General features: G+C 48.4%; 1 protein-coding gene across 2 annotated transcripts in view; it reads left to right on the forward strand.

Moving 5' to 3' along the window:
- Positions 1 to 7,185: 7,185 nt before the first annotated feature.
- The window catches only part of PWWP2B (PWWP domain containing 2B), a 66,731-nt gene continuing 56,272 nt past the window's right edge, over positions 7,186 to 17,644 (forward strand). For both annotated transcript variants that reach the window (XM_069863380.1, XM_069863379.1), the window contains exons 1-2: positions 7,186 to 7,369; positions 15,470 to 17,123. In XM_069863380.1, coding sequence (XP_069719481.1) covers positions 7,221 to 7,369; positions 15,470 to 17,105 — 1,785 coding nt within the window. In that variant the 5' untranslated portion in view covers positions 7,186 to 7,220 and the 3' untranslated portion in view covers positions 17,106 to 17,123. The remainder of the gene's footprint in view (positions 7,370 to 15,469; positions 17,124 to 17,644) is intronic.

The raw sequence follows: 17,644 nt of genomic DNA on the forward strand, positions 1-17,644 counted from the left end.
TGGATGTTAAATAAATACATAAATGCAATGCTTCTATCTGTGATAATGCCTTTGGCCAGTCTTACCCTAGCAAAAAAGCAAAAGCAAAGTAGGTTTGTCGTGATGCTAAGAGGTTTCCAGGACATTATTTGTGTGCAGAGGTGACGTGGGCTGCAGAGTGAGCCCAGCTGTTTGTTCAGAAGGTTCTGCTTGCGGCTGGGTTGTTATGACATAAACAGCAGTGACTCTACTGGCACTAGAAGGTCATTCTAATTACTGGGTAGGATTAATAATTATTTACTTGTCCTTAACTAATTTTACACAGACTCTCCTGTGTAAAATTTATCTTTTTCGTGTGTGTATATGGATCAAACCTAAGTGAGTCACTTAAAGTGCAGGGAAAGCAGGTTATAAGCTGATGATGTAAGTGTGACAACTCTGGGAATTCATTTTTTGTGAAGTAATATTCAACATCAAGGGTAATTTCAACACACTCAGTGCAGGAGCATGACCAGAAGCTGGTTGTGTAAGAAAAACGCATCTTTCTGCTATGAACAGTAGGGGTCAGATCTGAAGACACACGTAGTTTTTTAAGGAAAACTTAATAGCTGAATTCCTTCTGAAGCTGAGAACTTTCCTGATGGAGAACTGCTTCCAGGGGTTCCCCTTATCTTGTTGAAGCTGTGAAGTCTGCTTTCTCTATGTACAAAGGTCTTTGTTTTGGCCAACCTGATGACTGGTTTTTGGGACTACAGAAGTTTGGTTAGCATAGAATAGAATGGAATTCTGAATGACACGAGAAGGAATAAGTATATTGTTACATGATGTGTTTAAATATTTCTAATTTTTCTCTTCCATGCTCCCACATAAATGGGGAAAATAACGTGTTTGTTGTCAGAGAATTTCTCTTTAATTTCTCCTATAAAAGCTTTTTCTTCTTTAAAAAACAAAACATATTTAGGTGCTTACAGGGATATAAGTGACGCGCATACACAGTGTTAGCAAACGGTGGGTTTAAAATGACATAAAGGATACAGGATATAAAACCCCTGAGTTGAAGTGTTCCTGAATGTAGGTACCTGCGGGTGCCCTTGTTGGACACAGGATGGCACCACAGGACTGCGCACAAACTGATGCATTGGCTGTTGAGCTCCTGTGTTCCTGACTTTTACGTCAATACCTAATAAATACCAAAACGAGGAAGAGCTTTGCAACACGTTCTCATATTTTTATAGTAACTATCTTTAACTTTTGCTCTCACGATCAGTGTATTTTTGTTCTCTGATCATCTTGTTCGAAGCAGTTTTCATACTCCTTGAGCATTACAGAAAATTATCCTACTTAATCCTAAAGACTTTATTTTTTGTTGGAAGGGAGAAGGGGGTGAATGCAAGGCAGCTGGTCTTACTTAACATGGAATTGTTTTGTATTTCGAATCCTAGTTTTGAGCACTGATAAAGGCATGGATAGGTGAGTAATGGTTGCTTGTGTTTGCTGTTGCATACCTTGGCTTTCCCAAGACCAAATACTTTTTTTATGCCTGTGTATCTAATCAGTGTGAGCATGACCAGTCACCTCTTCTCTGCCTGCACCATAATTGGTAATAAGGAATAGTTCTGGAAATGGATTTGTTCCATAGCATTCTCCTTCTATTGGTTGATTGACCACGCAAACCTGCAGAGAAGAGGTTCTGTAATGGTAAAGGTGCAGCCAAGTTGGCAGGGGCGGCTTGCTCTGCCATCAGCCTTGTCCCAGGGCTTCCTATGCCCACCTCACTGTCTCTGCCACCCAGAATTACCCTTCTTTGTGCTACCTCATCTCATATTAACGAGGCTCACTTGGCCAGTTCTGCTGCCACACAGGTAAAAAGCTCAGAGCGACTCCTTTGGGTTTGGTGCACTTTTTCGGAGTGGATGCTATTTAGGGTGATGTTAATTTGATCCAATTTTGACAAAGTTTCCTTTGAATGTCCATAATACATGTGTTTATGCAGCCTGTCCACTGTTTCCACACTGATTATTGTATATTGATTTATTCTGTGTATTCCAAGTGACATTTGGAGTCACTGGATTTAATGAGTGTGCAACAGCAGAAACTGCCTTTAATGATTTCTGAGCAGTTTTGGAGGCACACTTTCTATAAAAGTGTATCACCACATTTTGGATGATGCTTTGAAATATCCTTTTCTTTCTGAAAATTAGTACAGATTTCCCTGTCCTCGACATCATTGGAACTTCCCTTCCTGCTTGCTTGTTGCTCTTAACATGTTTTCAAGGTTTTACAGTAAATCAAGGCTGCCTCAGGACTACAGTTTGTCCTGGCCTCTAGATACTCTGATTGCAACATTTAAAAGTTTCCATAGTAAATAACACCAAAGACCAGTTCCATTGAGGGTTTTTATTTTTCTTTTGCTGCTTAGATTAACCAAGAAAATAACACACAGTATTATTCATGTGAGTAAACATTTATTAGTCCTTTCTGGCAAGTCTCTACTAGAAACCTACGTTAAACAGTTCACAGCCTGGTCTCAGTCTTTTATGTACAATGAGGATTTGAGTTTAGTCAACAGCAAAGACACTTTATTAAACAAGCATTCTGCTCGGGAATTCAGATTGAAATGTGATCCTTCCATAAATGATCACTAAAAATACACATTACTTGTAAATGATAGTTATAAAAGTCAGTGGGTGTGACTCGTTGAAATGTAAAATTTCAATGAAACCAGGAAAAGAGTATGACAGTTCTCTGAGAATTGCACCAAACACAGAGCCGAACAGCCGTGGGTTCACATGCACAGAAACACAGCGAGGGCGAGGATTCAGAACATTTCTTCTTCCTGATATTAGCTCATATTGTCTGTAGCTATCCGTAAACATACTAATTTCTGTACAGCAATCCTGTTTGGCCTATGACCCTAAGGAAACCCTAAAGGAAATACTAGTAGTTGCAAAACCACATTGTTTAAGTAATTAGGTTGAAAAAAGAATTTTGTCTATTCTTTTCCCCTAAAAGTCAAATTTAAAGGGGGCGGGTTGGTTGTTTTTTTTCCATGGTTTTGACCTTCATGTCTCTTAAGTCCAAAGCGGAAATCATCTGTTAAGGCTGAATTGGTGGATCCCAGGGGATCTGGTGCATTTCTAGGCTTCAGGCCATTCCTAAAGCATATTTCTTGCTTTCCATGTGATGTGTTGCTGAATACAATTTCAGGTATATGAGAAGTATTTGTCTTGCATATGTCTGGATCAACAACTGGTTAATGAGAGGCAGTGACTGAACAGAGTATTTTAATTAGTTTTGCACAACTGTATATGAGATGACTGATTTCTGTGCTGGTTTTATTGGTACTCGCTTATAGGAAATTGGGAACAGACACTTCTACTTCAGCAGGAAGGCTGAAATTAATCCATGCTCATTTGTCCCATTCTCAGGAATGCCAGTCCTTTGAGAGGAGCTGAAAAGAGGGAGGATCACCAACCCCCCAAATTAATTTTTATCCTTTTGTTTTAGCATGCTTCACAGGCAGAGCACAGCAGGTCTGGCAGCAACAGTGCCCATTGTGGTGCAGTTTGACTCTTACCAAATACCCCTTTGGCTCTTGTTTCGTTTGCAAAAATAATGCTGACTTGTGCAGACATCAGGAAGTCTTTAATAAGCCTGATTACACGTACATCTGCAACTGAACGTCCCTTTGAGACTGGAGGTGAATCAGCTGGTTTTGGGTGTTCATTAAGGCTGGGAGATCTCTCCAACCAGTTCCAGTTCTGGGGTCTCACTGTCACTTTTATATTGTTTTCAGGTGTTATTAGGGGTTTCAACAGTTAAAATCTCAGGGTGTCCGGTCAGAAGAAAAGGCTTAAAGACTTAAAATTTCCAAGTCAAGCCTTCTCAGTTAGGAGCAATCCTGCCCTCTTGGGTGGATACCACGTGTGCTGGCTGCCTCAGTGGCACAGTGCCCGCAGCCAGCTGCTGGGGCTGGGACCACGGTGTGGTGGGTTCACCAGGGCAGCGAGACAACCCGGCTGTCCCCGCTCCATCAGAGCCCCAGGATGAGTGGCAGAGACCTGGCTGGGCGGTCCAGGGCATGCAGGCTGGCAGAGGGGCGAGTGCCAGGGCTGTGCCCAGTGCTGCTTGGGTTTGCTGCCCTGCGACCGCACCAATGAGTGGCCCTGGCACCGCGCACTCCGCAGGGAGCAATGCGGACTTACCAGGCAGGTTGTCAGGGGACAGGTGGGTGTCCCATGATAGCCCAGTGCCTGTCCGGCTGCAGCCAGGCTGCCACGCGCATTCCCCACCCCGAAAGGCATCCCAGCTTGTGGCTGTGCCAGCTTGGGCTCTGCCAGCTCAGGCTCTGTGCCACCTGTAAGGAGCTCAGCCCCTTCCAAACACTACGCGGGCCTGGGAGTGCCGTGGCAGGGCTGCCTCAGTACCACACCTAGACCTGCATCCCAGTTCATCCGCAAGCCACACAAACCCAGCCTGGACAGCAAACCTCACTGTACTGCACCTCCCACAGAAGTGTCCCTTCTCCTGGGTCCTTTAGATCAGATTTCTTTGTGTCTCTTCCATACTGTAAATGCAATAAACTTTCATTTAACCTTAACTCTCCAAATCTATGTAGGAAACAGGGCATTTTGGTTTCAAAGAAACCAGTTTCTGCAGTGTTGCCAAGACATCATCATTAGGTTTGATAGATGTCTCTGTGCTAGGAAGGAAGGGATAACATGATCCCTATTTGGCAAATGTTTAACTGAGGCAGAGAAGGGGTTAAAGTGAAACTAATGAAATTGTTGGTTCTTGGTGATGTCAAACTAATGCAACCGGGATCAATGTTCTTGAAGCAAACACCCAGAAAGAAGCAAACTCATAGAATCATCAGGTTGGAAAAGACCCACCGGATCATCGAGTCCAACCATTCCCATCAATCACTAAACCATGTCCCTTAGCACCTCATCCACCTGCCCTTTAAACCCCTCCAGGGAAGGTGACTCAACCACCTCCCTGGGCAGCCTCTGCCAGTGCCCAATGACCCTTTCCATGAAAAATTTTTTCCTAATGTCCAGCCTGAACCTCCCCTGGCGGAGCCTGAGGCCATTCCCTCTCATCCTGTCCCCTGTCACTTGGGAGAAGAGCCCAGCTCGCGCCTCTCCACAACCTCCTTTCAGGTAGTTGTAGAGAGCAATGAGGTCTCCCCTCAGCCTCCTCCAGGATAAACAACCCCAGCTCTCAGCACAAACCATTACATTTGGCAAAGTTAACAGAATGAAGCCTTACACTAGAAAGTGTTGGGCAACCCTAATTGTCAAGGATTTCAAAGCCACAGAACAAGATAGGAAAATTCTATTACTTTTCACATACAAAGAATAAAGACATCATCTGAACCTGCCAGGCAGCCTAACACAATACTCTTAGTAACATTTCCTTTAAGAATGGGGTAAAAACTCAGAACTTGAAAATTAGCAGAAACATTTTCTCAGCTCCTCCATATTTCAAAAGCAATTTAATTGGCTTTTCACTGCCTGACATTTGAATATTTGTCAGAGGATGTGCAAGCTTGTTGTAGACCCGTGGCAGTTAGTAGGCAACAGAAAATCTACCTGCAAGCCAAAGTGGAATTAATTGAATTACTTCTCAGTGATGAAGTAACAAAAGTCAACATCAGAGACAGGTAAAGTAAGATTTAAGTTACTATAGAATCTTAAAATCTGAAGTAAGTAACTTGAGAGAAGTGATATTACAGTGATATAATAGATGTTATCTCAACTGAAGTCACCTGATTTTTTCTCAGTTATTCTAAGTGGCCAAAATTTATCTCCATGTTTCCAGATTTCATAGAACAGTTGTCTTAGAGCCATCATAATGTTTCTGATGTGTGCGAATTAATAGTTTGGGTTGGAAGGGACCTTAAAGATCATCCAGTTCCAACCCCCCTGCCATGGGCAGGGACACCTCCCACTGGATCAGGCTGCCCAAGGCCCCATCCAACCTGGCCTTGAACACCTCCAGGGATGGGGCAGCCACAGCTTCCCTGGGCAACCTGGGCCAGGGCCTCACCACTCTCATAGGGAAGCATTTCTTCCTAGTGTGTAGTCTAAATCTGCCCCTCTCCAGTTCATACCCATTGCCCCTCATCCTACCACCACAAGCGTTTGTGAACAGCCCCTCCCCAGCTTTCTTGTAGCCCCTTCAGGTACTGGAAGGTCGCTCTAAGGTCTCCTGGGAGCCTTCTCTTCTCCAGGCTGAACAACCCCAACTCTCTCAGCCTGTCCTTGTGCGGGAGGTGCTCCAGCCCTCTGATCACCCTTGTAGCCCCCTCTGTACCCATTTCAACAGCTCCATATCCTTCTTTGTGTAGAGGAATCCAGAACTGGACACAGCACTCCAGGTGAGCCCTCACAGGACAGGAACAGAGGGGCAGAACCCCCTCCCTGGCCCAGGGGCGGTTGGCCCCGCCCCCTCCTCTGGCCCCGCCCCTTGCGGGACGGAGCCGCGCGGCCGCCAGGGGGCGGGCGGGGCCGAACCTCTGCGTCTCCCCTCAAGCCGCTCCTGGCCCCGCCCACCGCTAATATACCCCGCCCTTCTCACGTGACCACGCCCCTCCAGGCCCCGCCTCCCTCGGCCCCTCCCCTCTCCCGCGGCTCCCGCTCCCGCCCCTTCTCCTTTCTGGCCCCGCCCCCTGCCTGCCACCGCCAGCGCCGCACGTTTCCTGGCCCCGCCCCTTCCGCTCGGTCCCGCACCCATGGCCCCGCCCCTCGTGGCCCCGCCCCCTTTGGCTCTTCCCCCTCACGCGGCCCCGTCCCTCTTGGCCCCGCCCCTTTTCCTTCTAGGCCCCGCCCCTCATAGCCCCGTGCCTTGTATACGCAGCCGGTCCCTCCTAGCCCCGCCTCTTCTCTCCTCCTCCTGGCGCCGCTCCCACGCGGCCCCGTCCTGCCCGTTGGCCCCGCCCCTTCCGCCCGGCCCCGCTCCTCCTGGCCCCGCCCCCTTCGCCTCACGCCCCGCCCCTTTCCCAGGGAGGCCCCGCCCCCCGCCCCGGCGCACGTGCGCGGTCGCCCCGTCCGGCGGAGCAGGGGCCGCTGGGCCGCCCGCGGCGGCGGGGGGAGGGGGGCGGGGCGGTGACGTCACGGGCTCGCTCGGCAGCGGCGGCCGTGGGGCGCCCGCTCCGTGAGGTCATCGCGCGGCGCGGCCCGGCCCGGTCCGGTCCCAGCGGCCGCCGCCGCCGCCGCCGGGGGAGGCGGGGGGGCAGCATGGCCGAGGCGGAGGCGCCGCCGCCGTTGCCGCGGGTGGGCGCGTGGCTGCCGGTGCTGGTGGAGCAGATGGTGAACGACACGCTGGTGGTCACGCTGAGCTGCGGGGAGCGGCGCTTCACCGGCGTCCTGCTCGACTGCACCAAGAAGTACGGCGCGGGGGCACCGGGGCCGCGGGCGGGGGAGGAGACGGGGGGCGGCGGGAGGGCGGTCGCCCTTTGTTCGCCCGGTGGGAACAAAGCGTCCCGCGGCCCCAGAGCAGGCCCCCCGGGAACCGGGAGGGGACCCCGGTTCTGCCCCTTCCTCCCCGCTGGTGCTCGCCCCTCTCCTCCCTGCCCTTCGGGTCCTGGAGCGTCTCCCCTCCGTTTGCTTTCAGGCAGCCTGGATCAGGACCACGAAGGTGCTGGGGGTGCGGAGCAGCTCCCATCCCAGGACGCGCTGGGAGAGTTGGGGTTGTTCAGCCTGGAGAAGAGAGAGCTCCGAGGAGACCTTAGAGCGACCTTCCAGCACCTGAAGGGGCCACAAGAAAGCTGGGGAGGGACTTTTTGCAAGGACATGGAGTGATAGGATGAGGGGAATGGCTTTAAATTGGAAAAAGGAAGATTAAATGAGACATTAGGAAGAAATTCTTCACAATGAGAGCGGTGAGACACTGATACAGGTTGCCCAGGGAAGCTGTGGCTGCCCCATCCCTGGAGGTGTTCAAGGCCAGGTTGGATGGGCCTTGGGCAGCCTGACCTAGTGGAAGGTGTCCCTGCCCATGGCAGGGGATTCAGAACTGGATGAACTTCAAGGTTCCTTCCAGTCCAAACTATTTTACGATTGTATGATCCACATCTTCAGCCCCAGCACGGCTGCCTGGACGTGTCGCTCTGGATGAGCCGAGGTCCCCTTTGACGTGGAGGCATTTCCCTAAATAAGGCACACGACGGGCCTGTTCCTCTGAAGGGCAGGGAAGGCGTTTGCGCAGCGTGTGTTTTATTTCAGAACGATACTAACTTTTAAAGTGTCTTTAAACTCACGGCTGTTGAAATGCACTGCATCAAAGCCAGCCAGCTTTTCTCTGGGCTCTGCTGAAGCTGAGAAGCCGGCTTTGGTTTCGAGCTGCTCAGCCAGTGAGTTAATCATAGAATGCCAGGTTGGAAGAGACCTCGGGGATCATCTAGTCCAACCTTTTAGGCGATGTATAGTTTATGTGAGATGGCCCAGAACCCTGTCAAGCTGAGCCTTAAAAGCATCCAGAGTAGATGAATCTACCACTTCCCTGAGGAGATTATTCCAATGTTTAACTGTTCTCACGGTGGAAAATTTTCTTCTGGAATCCAATCAGAATCTCCTCCGGAGCAATTTATATTCTTTACCCCTTGTCTTTTCCATGTGACTCCTCATAAAAAGGGAGTCTCCATCCTCTTGGTAGACACCCTTTATGTACTGGTGCATCGTAACAAGGTCTCCCCTTAAGCCTTCTCTTCTCAAGGCTGAACAAACCCAGTTCTCTCAGCCTTACTCTGTATGGTTATACTTTGTATAGTTGTCAGGTTAGCGCAGGGTAGGAGCACAGCCAGCTTTGCTGCTGTAATTCTCCTTAGAAGTGAGGTTTTTGAACCTAATTTTCATAGTTCATTAAGTTTCACTGGCTATCCTGGAAATCTGGAGCCAAATTTTTAGAAGTATTCAGGCATCTGACTCTATTAAGAGTTTATAAACCTTGCCTGGTGTCTGGTTCCAGCCAAGGAGAGACTGGTAGGCATCTCTTCCATCAGTTCAAAACTCAGCTCTTTCTATCTTTTCACATTCCAGCTCTCTTCTTCCTTTGTGACAATGTGTACTTTTTCACCTGTGGGGTTTTTTTATTTCCTTCTAACCTTTCTCTGTGATTTTTTCCTTCTTCCTACCCGCTGCCCTCAAGAAATATCTGAACAGGTGTTTCCTCTCAGCTTTACAGCACTCCTGGAGCCCATTGCTGCCCTAGCCCTGTCACTGCTGCTGCCAGCCTTTGCTGGGGTAAGAGGGCAGTGGCGCAGCCCATGGTTTTCTGAGCTGCAGAGTTATCTCTGGGGCTTGGTGCTCGTTTTGCTCCTGTTCAATTGACCAGGAGACCTGCGGCTTGGCTGGGGGTGGCTGGACCTGGAGTGGGGTTGCTGTAGCAGCGTCCTCTTTTCTGACTTGAAGTGGGATGGGGAGGGCAGAAAGAAGAGGTTTTGTTGATGACTTTTAACTCGTGAGTGGGGTAACAGCCCCCGTCTCCTCCCACCTGCCTCAGTAATTATAGTCTCTAATGGTCAGACTTGTCTGTGGCAAAAGGTGAGCCTTTGAATGGGCCCACCTGCCCCCGAGGTCACACTGGGATGGGATTTCTGCTGCCTCTCATCTCCTTAGAAGAGGCTAAGATCTTTGAGTGGGTCGGCTTCATAGCCCACTGGTGCGGTACTGCTGCTTCAGGTAGAGACATGCAGAAAAAAGCAGTTTGACTTCTGGGTACCACCTGCACCACGTTTTAATCATTGCTTTAGGGCCTCAGTGAAGCAGCAGGAGCACATCCCACCTATTTCTCTAGAAGCCGTGGGTAGAGATCTCAGTTTCTACGAGTCTCTTGCAGCACTGGGAGGAGAGCCTCTCCCTGTGCAAAGAACTTGTACAGAACTTGAATGCAGAGCAACTGCTGGTGCCGCCTTCCATCCCTGGTGGTCCCCAGCCATGGCTGGGCTGTGACAACCATCACTAGCCCATGACACGTGGTGGCCATCACGTGGCTAGAGAACCATGGCCTCTGGTTGTGGCTCTCAGCAGTGTCACAGGGGAGGCTCCTGGTGGACCTTAGTGACTTCAGGTAGGTGTGAGGAATAGGCCAATAGCACCTTCTTCACTGCAGCAACCATACATTTAGCATGTGGAGGGAAGAAGTCTTGCCCACCACAGCACCATACAGGGGTCGGTCTGCTGGTGTTTGGAAGGTAAAGGTGGAGATGTGTCCCAAAGGCAGCAGGAATTTGTCAGCTTGGTGCTGAAATTGGAAGACCCCAAAACTAGTGAAATCAGAGATGGGGCAAAAGGGTTATTCCTCCTCCTTCCCATTGCCATGCTGGTGGAACAGTGTCTCCCGCTGACCTGTGCACTGGGGCTGCTGGTGCTCTGCCCATTCCTCCTGGGTGGGCAGCAGTCATTGCTCTGCAGGCAGTTCAGTCCCACCAGAGAGGGAAAACTGGGCAGTGGGATAGGATGACAGGAACGGGTTGTTTGAACTGTACAAAAAGAGGGGAGAACATCAAAAGAAAGAGAGGAAAAGCCTGTATGGTGGCTCTACGGCTTTCTTTTCTTTGTTAAACTGGTTTTAGCATTACATAAGGCACAAATCTTTTTTTTTTTATTTCTCCTAAAACGTAGTGGCTAACTACTGTAGGAGCTGGGCACGCCTGTGACCCTGAGAGCCCAGGAGAACCTTCTCCATCCAGGTCCCACTGTCTGACTCCCGTTATTTCAGCTGTGAAGAAGCCAGCACAGGTTTGAGCCTGAAACCGCCTGCCCCGGTTTGCGGGGGCTCAGCCTGCAGGCAGCTGGCGTGGGCAGCAGGGGTGGCTGTGGGCAGGAACCTGCCTCCTTCCCACCTGCTGCCTACCTACCCTGTGCACCGATCTGCCTGCCTCCAGCCTGCCTTCTCCACAGTGCCTTTGGGAACAGTGGAATATAGTTAAAAATACATACCTGATTTCTCCAGTAGCTGGGGAATTATTTGAAGAAAAAAAAATGGTTATTGGCTTCCTGCAAGCATCTCTTTTTTTGACCAAGATAGTGCATGTGGGGAGCACCAGTACTTATTATCAAGTCATTGGCTGTTATTTTGTGCTGATAACTTCACTCTTCTAGACAGTAAGCTGCATAGCATCCGTGATCATGGGAATTAAATGCATTTTGGCTGCAGTTAGAGTGATTTTGATAACAAGACTTGGCAATTTTGTTGCAACTGAACTTATAATTAGTTGCTTTTTAATTATGCTTGAGTATAAATTGGAGGATGATGTCTTCTATTCCAAGCAGAGGCTGGATTAGTGCATTTGACTATGTCTGCCCCAGAAAGGGAGATTATAAACAGAGTGGAATCACACTCTGCGGCATTTCCTGATGCCTCTAATACCTGCACATGCACAGATGCTGGTAACCTTTAAAGTCGGGCACCTTTATCTTAGTTGAATGGGTTTAGATATGCAGAATCCATAGTGACAGTGAGTAGATAGAAATACATTAATTACACCCAGATTTGTGCAAAAAAACCCCAAAAAAACCCGTGGGGGATGTAGGGAAAGCTAGTGGAATTGGTATTTCTCCTTGTGGTAAAAGTGAGCTTCTGGAAAGCAAAGTTTGTCACATGAAACATTTCTTGTTCTGCAGTGGGTGGAAATACACCGGAGCTAAATCCTTTTATACAAGGAGCTGTACCTGCATGGAAGGCAGCTTCAGGCTGGGTGAGGGGGCAGCACTGAGGGAGCACCAGGGGCTGCAGGCACAGCAGCTGGCTAACGCTCTCCAAGGGTAGGACTTAGTTGGTTTTAGTTGGTTTTCCTATGGCTGAAGGAGCCTGGAGAAGCTTAGTTTTCCAGTGCATCCCTGACAGGACCTTAGAGTGTGGAGAGAGAGAGAGAAACAAAAAGCAGCCTTGGGCAGTGGTTCTCTTGTGCTGAATGGGTGATGTGGTGACAAGATACAAGATGCTGTGTGCATGGCCTCTCTAGAGCTGTTTCCCTTGTGCCTGAGGAGTAGGGCTGGGGTGCACTTTACCATTGAAGGGGTGGGCAGGTATGTGAGCAAGACAATAGAACTCTTCTTGCCTCTGCCAAGAACTTACGTGGCAGACAGACTGGAAAAGGGATGACTTTTCAGCAGAACTGCTTTCTTATCCTTCAGAGACACTTCCAGTATGAAGGAAAAGGACTAGAGGCCCCTGGGAGCAGACACATCCACTATCTGTGCATCTATGGCTGTGCCAGGGCACCAGTGTGGTCACCTCATGGCACGTGGGGGCATATGCAGGTTTCTGGTGTCCTGGCTGGAGCCATAGGAGCTGCAGGGGCTGCCCTTGTCTGCTAGTAGGAGCATCCAGTCCAGGGTACGCAGGAGATGCCGGGTGCCTTGTTGAAGCTTCCCAAGGCAGGAGTTCTCGTGAGTGCTAGCAGGGAAAGGAGGGAGCCTCTGTGCCTGCCTCTGTGCCATGGCGCCCCAAGCCCTGAACAGAGCAGGAAGGATTTAGCTGTGTTGTCAGCACGCCTGACTGTGTATCTTAAAATTCCCAGCACCTGGTGCTGTGGCTGTGCAGAGCATGCCTCTTCCCTGGCACTGCTGGATGCTGCTGTGAGCTGCTCACCCCAGCACCAGTGTAGAAAGATTCTGTTGCACCACTGTGCTGGCCTCATCTGTCCCTGCCTGACCGCAGCATCCCTGCCAGAGCCGCTACCTGATTGTGTGGAAGTTGCTGCCATTGAAAATGAATCTTAAGCTGCTTTGTTGCTCAGCCTGGCTGGTTCCTGTAATCCCTCGGACAAGGCAGGTGGTGTATTTTCTCTCAGACTACTGGTGCTGCTGCGTCTTTGGGATGAAGGGCTGCTGGAGCAGTGCCCTGTCACAGGGTGATGAGGAGTCTGGGTGAGGATACCATTCCTGATCGTTTGGACCTTTTTCCTTGTACTTTTGTATCAAGTCTGAAATAGCAGCACCCCAGACTAAAAGGCTTCTGGTTAAAATGACTTAACAGCCCCTGCACTTCTCCAAAGCGCTTGTCACGAGCTACCAGCATGGTGCAGGCATGTGCCCTGATGTCCCTGCTGGCCTGCACCTCCTCACCTGATGGAGTGGGAGGGCTGCTGAGGGCCTGTGCCTGCTCCCAGTTCCACCACAGTCCAAGATAACCATAGTCCAGGGCCACGTGATGGCAGAAGGTACCAGACCATAGCTATGCTTGTTTCTTGACACACATGCTTCTGTGAGGCCGGGGTCTGTAGGAACACATTCTTGTGGCAGTGTGGGCTGTTTCAAACCTAGCGGAGTCACAGTGTTCTAATATGTTAACTTTACAAGCATAAATCATCCCCTGAAGTTTACGTTTGAGCGCTTTGCTTTTGCCAAGTGAGAAGCTTCGTGCCACACTGGATCATTGGGAAGGAAATGGATATGATGGACCTGCCTGCTGGGAGCCAGGCTGTGGAGAGCAAACAGGATCTGGGTTTGCCTGCAGGAGCAGAGGGAGATGGGCTTGTTTCCACACAAGGAACGGAAGACTTGTACAGTTTTCTGGTGTGACCAAATCAAACAATCTCATTGCATAAAATAACTGAAATTTATAGCCAGACCTTTGGAAATTGTGTCACTTCCAGTGGCTTTATGGATGATGCTGACATCTTTGTTTGGCTGTACAAATTGTACCTGCTTTTTTAGTTGTCATTTGAAAGACACCTACCTTCTCTGTTGTCTCTGTTTAAAAGAAACATCTTAGAACAAAAACATTTTGTTCCGAATTATGTGGTTTCAGCAGCTTAATCCTCTTAACTCGCTAGCATTCAAACTTCGAGCTTCCCAGTTAAACTAAACTGTCATCTAAACAGCATGTTCTTGCACTCTTACTCATTGGATAATGGAAAGGACTTTTCAGAATCCAGATAATTCAGTGGTTCTTTTTATTTCAGAGAAGGACAGTGACTTGGCTTTATTTTTAAACTTGGTGGGAGTCTTCATGGAAATCAGGTGAGAGAGTTACAGTCTGTAGTTGTCTGAGGAGAGGAGAATAGAGCCAAAAGCTTAGGGCCATGTTAAATGGGATCCATGTTCCCCATTCTCCTGTAATTGCTTTAAAAGCCCTGCTCTTTTGGTCTCTGGTCTCAGATGGTTCCTGACCTTTGGTAACACCGCTTTTGGCTGATGCCCTTGTGGGAAGGAGAGAGACCTCCTCACCTGTACGTGGTGAGGGGAAGGAGTGGGTTTAGGGTCCTTCCCACAGCAAAGCAGTGCAGCCCCAGAGCAGAGTTGGGGAGGGTGCTGGGAGCCCTGGTGCCTGGCTGGGGAGAAGAGGCTTCTCTCCGTTGGTGAACACAGCTGTAACTTTGTGCTTCTCTTGATAAGGGGGGGTGTGACTTGGTGGATGCCTTCAACTCCTCTTCGGTGCCCTTCTGCATGAAAGCTGCCAAAGCCCTTCTCTCTGTAACACCACCAAGACATGGGCGATGGGGAATGTAGCATCCTAAAGTAAAACTAGCGTTTGGTCTGTGGCTGTCCCGTCTCTTGTGGCTTCTTCATGGCTCACCCATACAGTGTTTTGTTACCATTATAAAAGCTGAAACACTTCACTGATAGCACACTCTCCACAGAAATATCTCTGGAAAGCCAAGACAGTGAGCATTACCTGTTTCAAGTCAGTGTTTCAGGACAAATATTTGTCCAAGTGCTGTGCTAGCATAATATTTCTAATGTCAGACCAAGGGCGTAAACCCTGGTGCAAAAACCCAAAGACAAACAGTTGTGAGTTTCAGTGTTTCAGAGGATTTGCTTTTGGTATTATCTGTGCAAGATATTGTATCCAGACTTTGGTAGCCTGTAATTAAACTTGGTGCTGGACAATACCACATCATCATTCTTAATTTTGTTCTTCTGAAGTAGTAGTGTATTCCTTATTGTAACAAATAGTCATATATGGAATGACCGGTGGAAGAGGAGCAGAGCTGTGGGCTAGTGGACCTGTGGGTTGAAGGTGCAAGTTACTCATTCAAGTCAGGTTCAGATTTTGAATAAGAAGCTGAAAATTCATCCATGCGAGTACAGTGTGAGAAGAGGAAATTTAGTAGTTCCGAGAAGGCTTGCATAATCTATGTCACAGCCCTCCTCATGGCTTTACTAACCTCCTGATAAAATAAACTGCTTTGCATGATATAACTTCAAATTTCTTACAGCAAAACTTTGTGCCAAGAGTTCGTGGAACTGGAGATTTGGATCTCTGTGCGTGTTCTGGCAGAAGAGTAGGACACCCAAAGTTTTGAAATGGTGTTTATTACAGTGACAGAATTGGTCTTAAAATTCAAGGGAAAGTGTTGTGTTTTTAGTGTGTAGAAGTTGTGGGAGGATTTTTGAGGGAAGTGAGTTTAGTGGGTGGAGTTGTTTTGTTTTGAAAGAAACTAGCATGTTTGTTAAACACAGTCTTCCCAGAGAAGCCTCTTTCAAACATCTTGACTCTTTTTCTCTCTCCCTCCCTTGTCCTTCTCAACCTGTTTTAGGTCCGGATTGTTTTGTCTCCCATCCGCCTTTCCCAAGCACGAGGACCCTCCTGCTGACGCTTGTGCTAATGGAGTTGCTGATGGTGGAGATGCTGTGCAGGGCGAGATGGAGCTGCAGCCCGCTGGTGAAAAGCCTCTTAAGGGAAACAGTGATGAGCAAGTACCTCCCCTGCTGCCTCCCCCGCCGCCCGGCGGGGTTCCTCCTTATCCCCCCTACTTTGAGGGAGCTCCCTTTCCTCGCCCACTGTGGCTGCGGCACACGTACAACCAGTGGGTTCCTCAGCCACCACCGCGGACTATAAAGAGGACGAGGAGGCGTTTGTCGCGGAATAGAGACCCGGGAAGGCTTATCATGAGCACTATCAGGCTGCGACCGAGGCAGGTGCTCTGTGAGAAGTGTAAAAACACTCTGAATCCCGAGGATGCAAACACTGCTAGACAGAATGCTAAAACCAGGAGGAAGCTGAGCATTCAGGACAAAGAGCAGAAAAAGCACAGCGACTCTGATTACGTGGAGAAAAGGAACAAAAGAGAGAAGAGAGAGGATGACAAGTTTTCTGGGGAACTAGTACATCGAACACCAGTTATAAAAATATCCTACAGTACTCCACAAGGGAAAGGTGAAGTTGTAAAAATCCCTTCCCGGGTTCATGGCTCAGTCAAACCATTTTGTCCAGAGCGAATATTGCAGAATGGAGGGGAGGACCAAGAGGAGACCAGAGACTCTGAACGGTGTCGAGAAACCAAATGTTTAATGGACAAATCAGCAGGCAGCCAGCTTGCTTCCATTCCAAAACTGAAGCTCACGCGGCCGGTGCATTCCAGTGCGGATGTCCCACCCCCAAAGATACGGCTGAAGCCCCATCGCATAAATGATGGTCAGAGTGTTTCAATTTATAAGGCAGAACTTATTGACGAAATTAATGTCCTTCAAAACAGCAGGGAGTCCAATCCTGGTGCATTTTACAATGATGAATCCACGGACAGAAGTTTAGTTGAGATATCTTCAGGGAGTTCAGGTGAAGACGATGACTTTAAAAGATTTCCCCAGGGTAAAGATGGACATGATAACTTGGCTTTCCTTATGAATTATCGTAAAAGAAAAGCAGATTCTTCTAGTTTATCAGTGTGTAGTAACGACAGTCTAGACGAATCCAAGTCTTCTAGTTCAGAAGTAACATCACCAGAAATGTGTGACTTTTTGCCTGGTGATGATGCATCTGTCTCTTCATCTTCAAAAGATGAGCGTAAAATTGTGCCACCACTGACGGTTAGACTGCATACCCAAAGTGTGTCTAAATGTGTCACAGAAGATGGAAGAACTGTTTCAGTGGGGGATATTGTTTGGGGTAAAATTCATGGTTTTCCATGGTGGCCAGCACGTGTTCTTGACATAAACCTTAGCCAGAAGGAAAATGGGGAACCTTCGTGGCGAGAAGCTAAAGTATCATGGTTTGGTTCTCCAACGACTTCATTCTTATCTGTTTCAAAACTCTCTCCTTTCTCTGAATTTTTCAAACTGAGATTTAATCGCAAGAAGAAAGGGATGTATCGGAAAGCTATCACAGAAGCTGCAAAGGCAGTAGAGCATCTGACTCCAGAAATAAGAGATCTCTTAACACAGTTCGAGACATAACTTTGCCTCCAGTATCAGGTAAGTCCCTGCTGGACTAATGCTTCCCATGAAAAACCTCCTTGTGTTTTTTAATCTACATTCTACTGTTTGTTTGCATTTGTTTTTCCTTAAAAACTGAGGTTGGCAGTTGTTAAACTTAAATGCCTGGCTATTAGTTTTTGGTGGAAATTTCAGAGTTAAGTGTTTAGGTTGAAACCTTTGGGGAAACCATGGGAATTGGGACCGTGGGAATTAGAGCCCCTTCTCCCGGACAGGTGTAAAAAAGCAGTTGACATCGTGAGGAACCAAGCATCGCTTGCTCCAAGCGCTAATAAAACTAGTCCTTATTAGCATGATTTACATCTAGGATGTGGTGTGTATTGAGGATACTTAGTTTGCATCAAAGGTTACCCTGTGTGGCTGGAGGACTAGGCTTTTAAGTTTCTTTGGAATATGTCTTGGTTCAAAGAACTAATACTCTTGTTGGAATTGAGATTATATTTATCATTTTTAGCTACTGATGCCCATCAGTTACCCGTAACAGTTAAGGGCCCTTGGAG

Source organism: Phaenicophaeus curvirostris, chromosome 9 (genome assembly GCF_032191515.1).
Source record: "Phaenicophaeus curvirostris isolate KB17595 chromosome 9, BPBGC_Pcur_1.0, whole genome shotgun sequence".
Classification (NCBI taxonomy): Eukaryota; Metazoa; Chordata; class Aves; order Cuculiformes; family Cuculidae; genus Phaenicophaeus; species Phaenicophaeus curvirostris.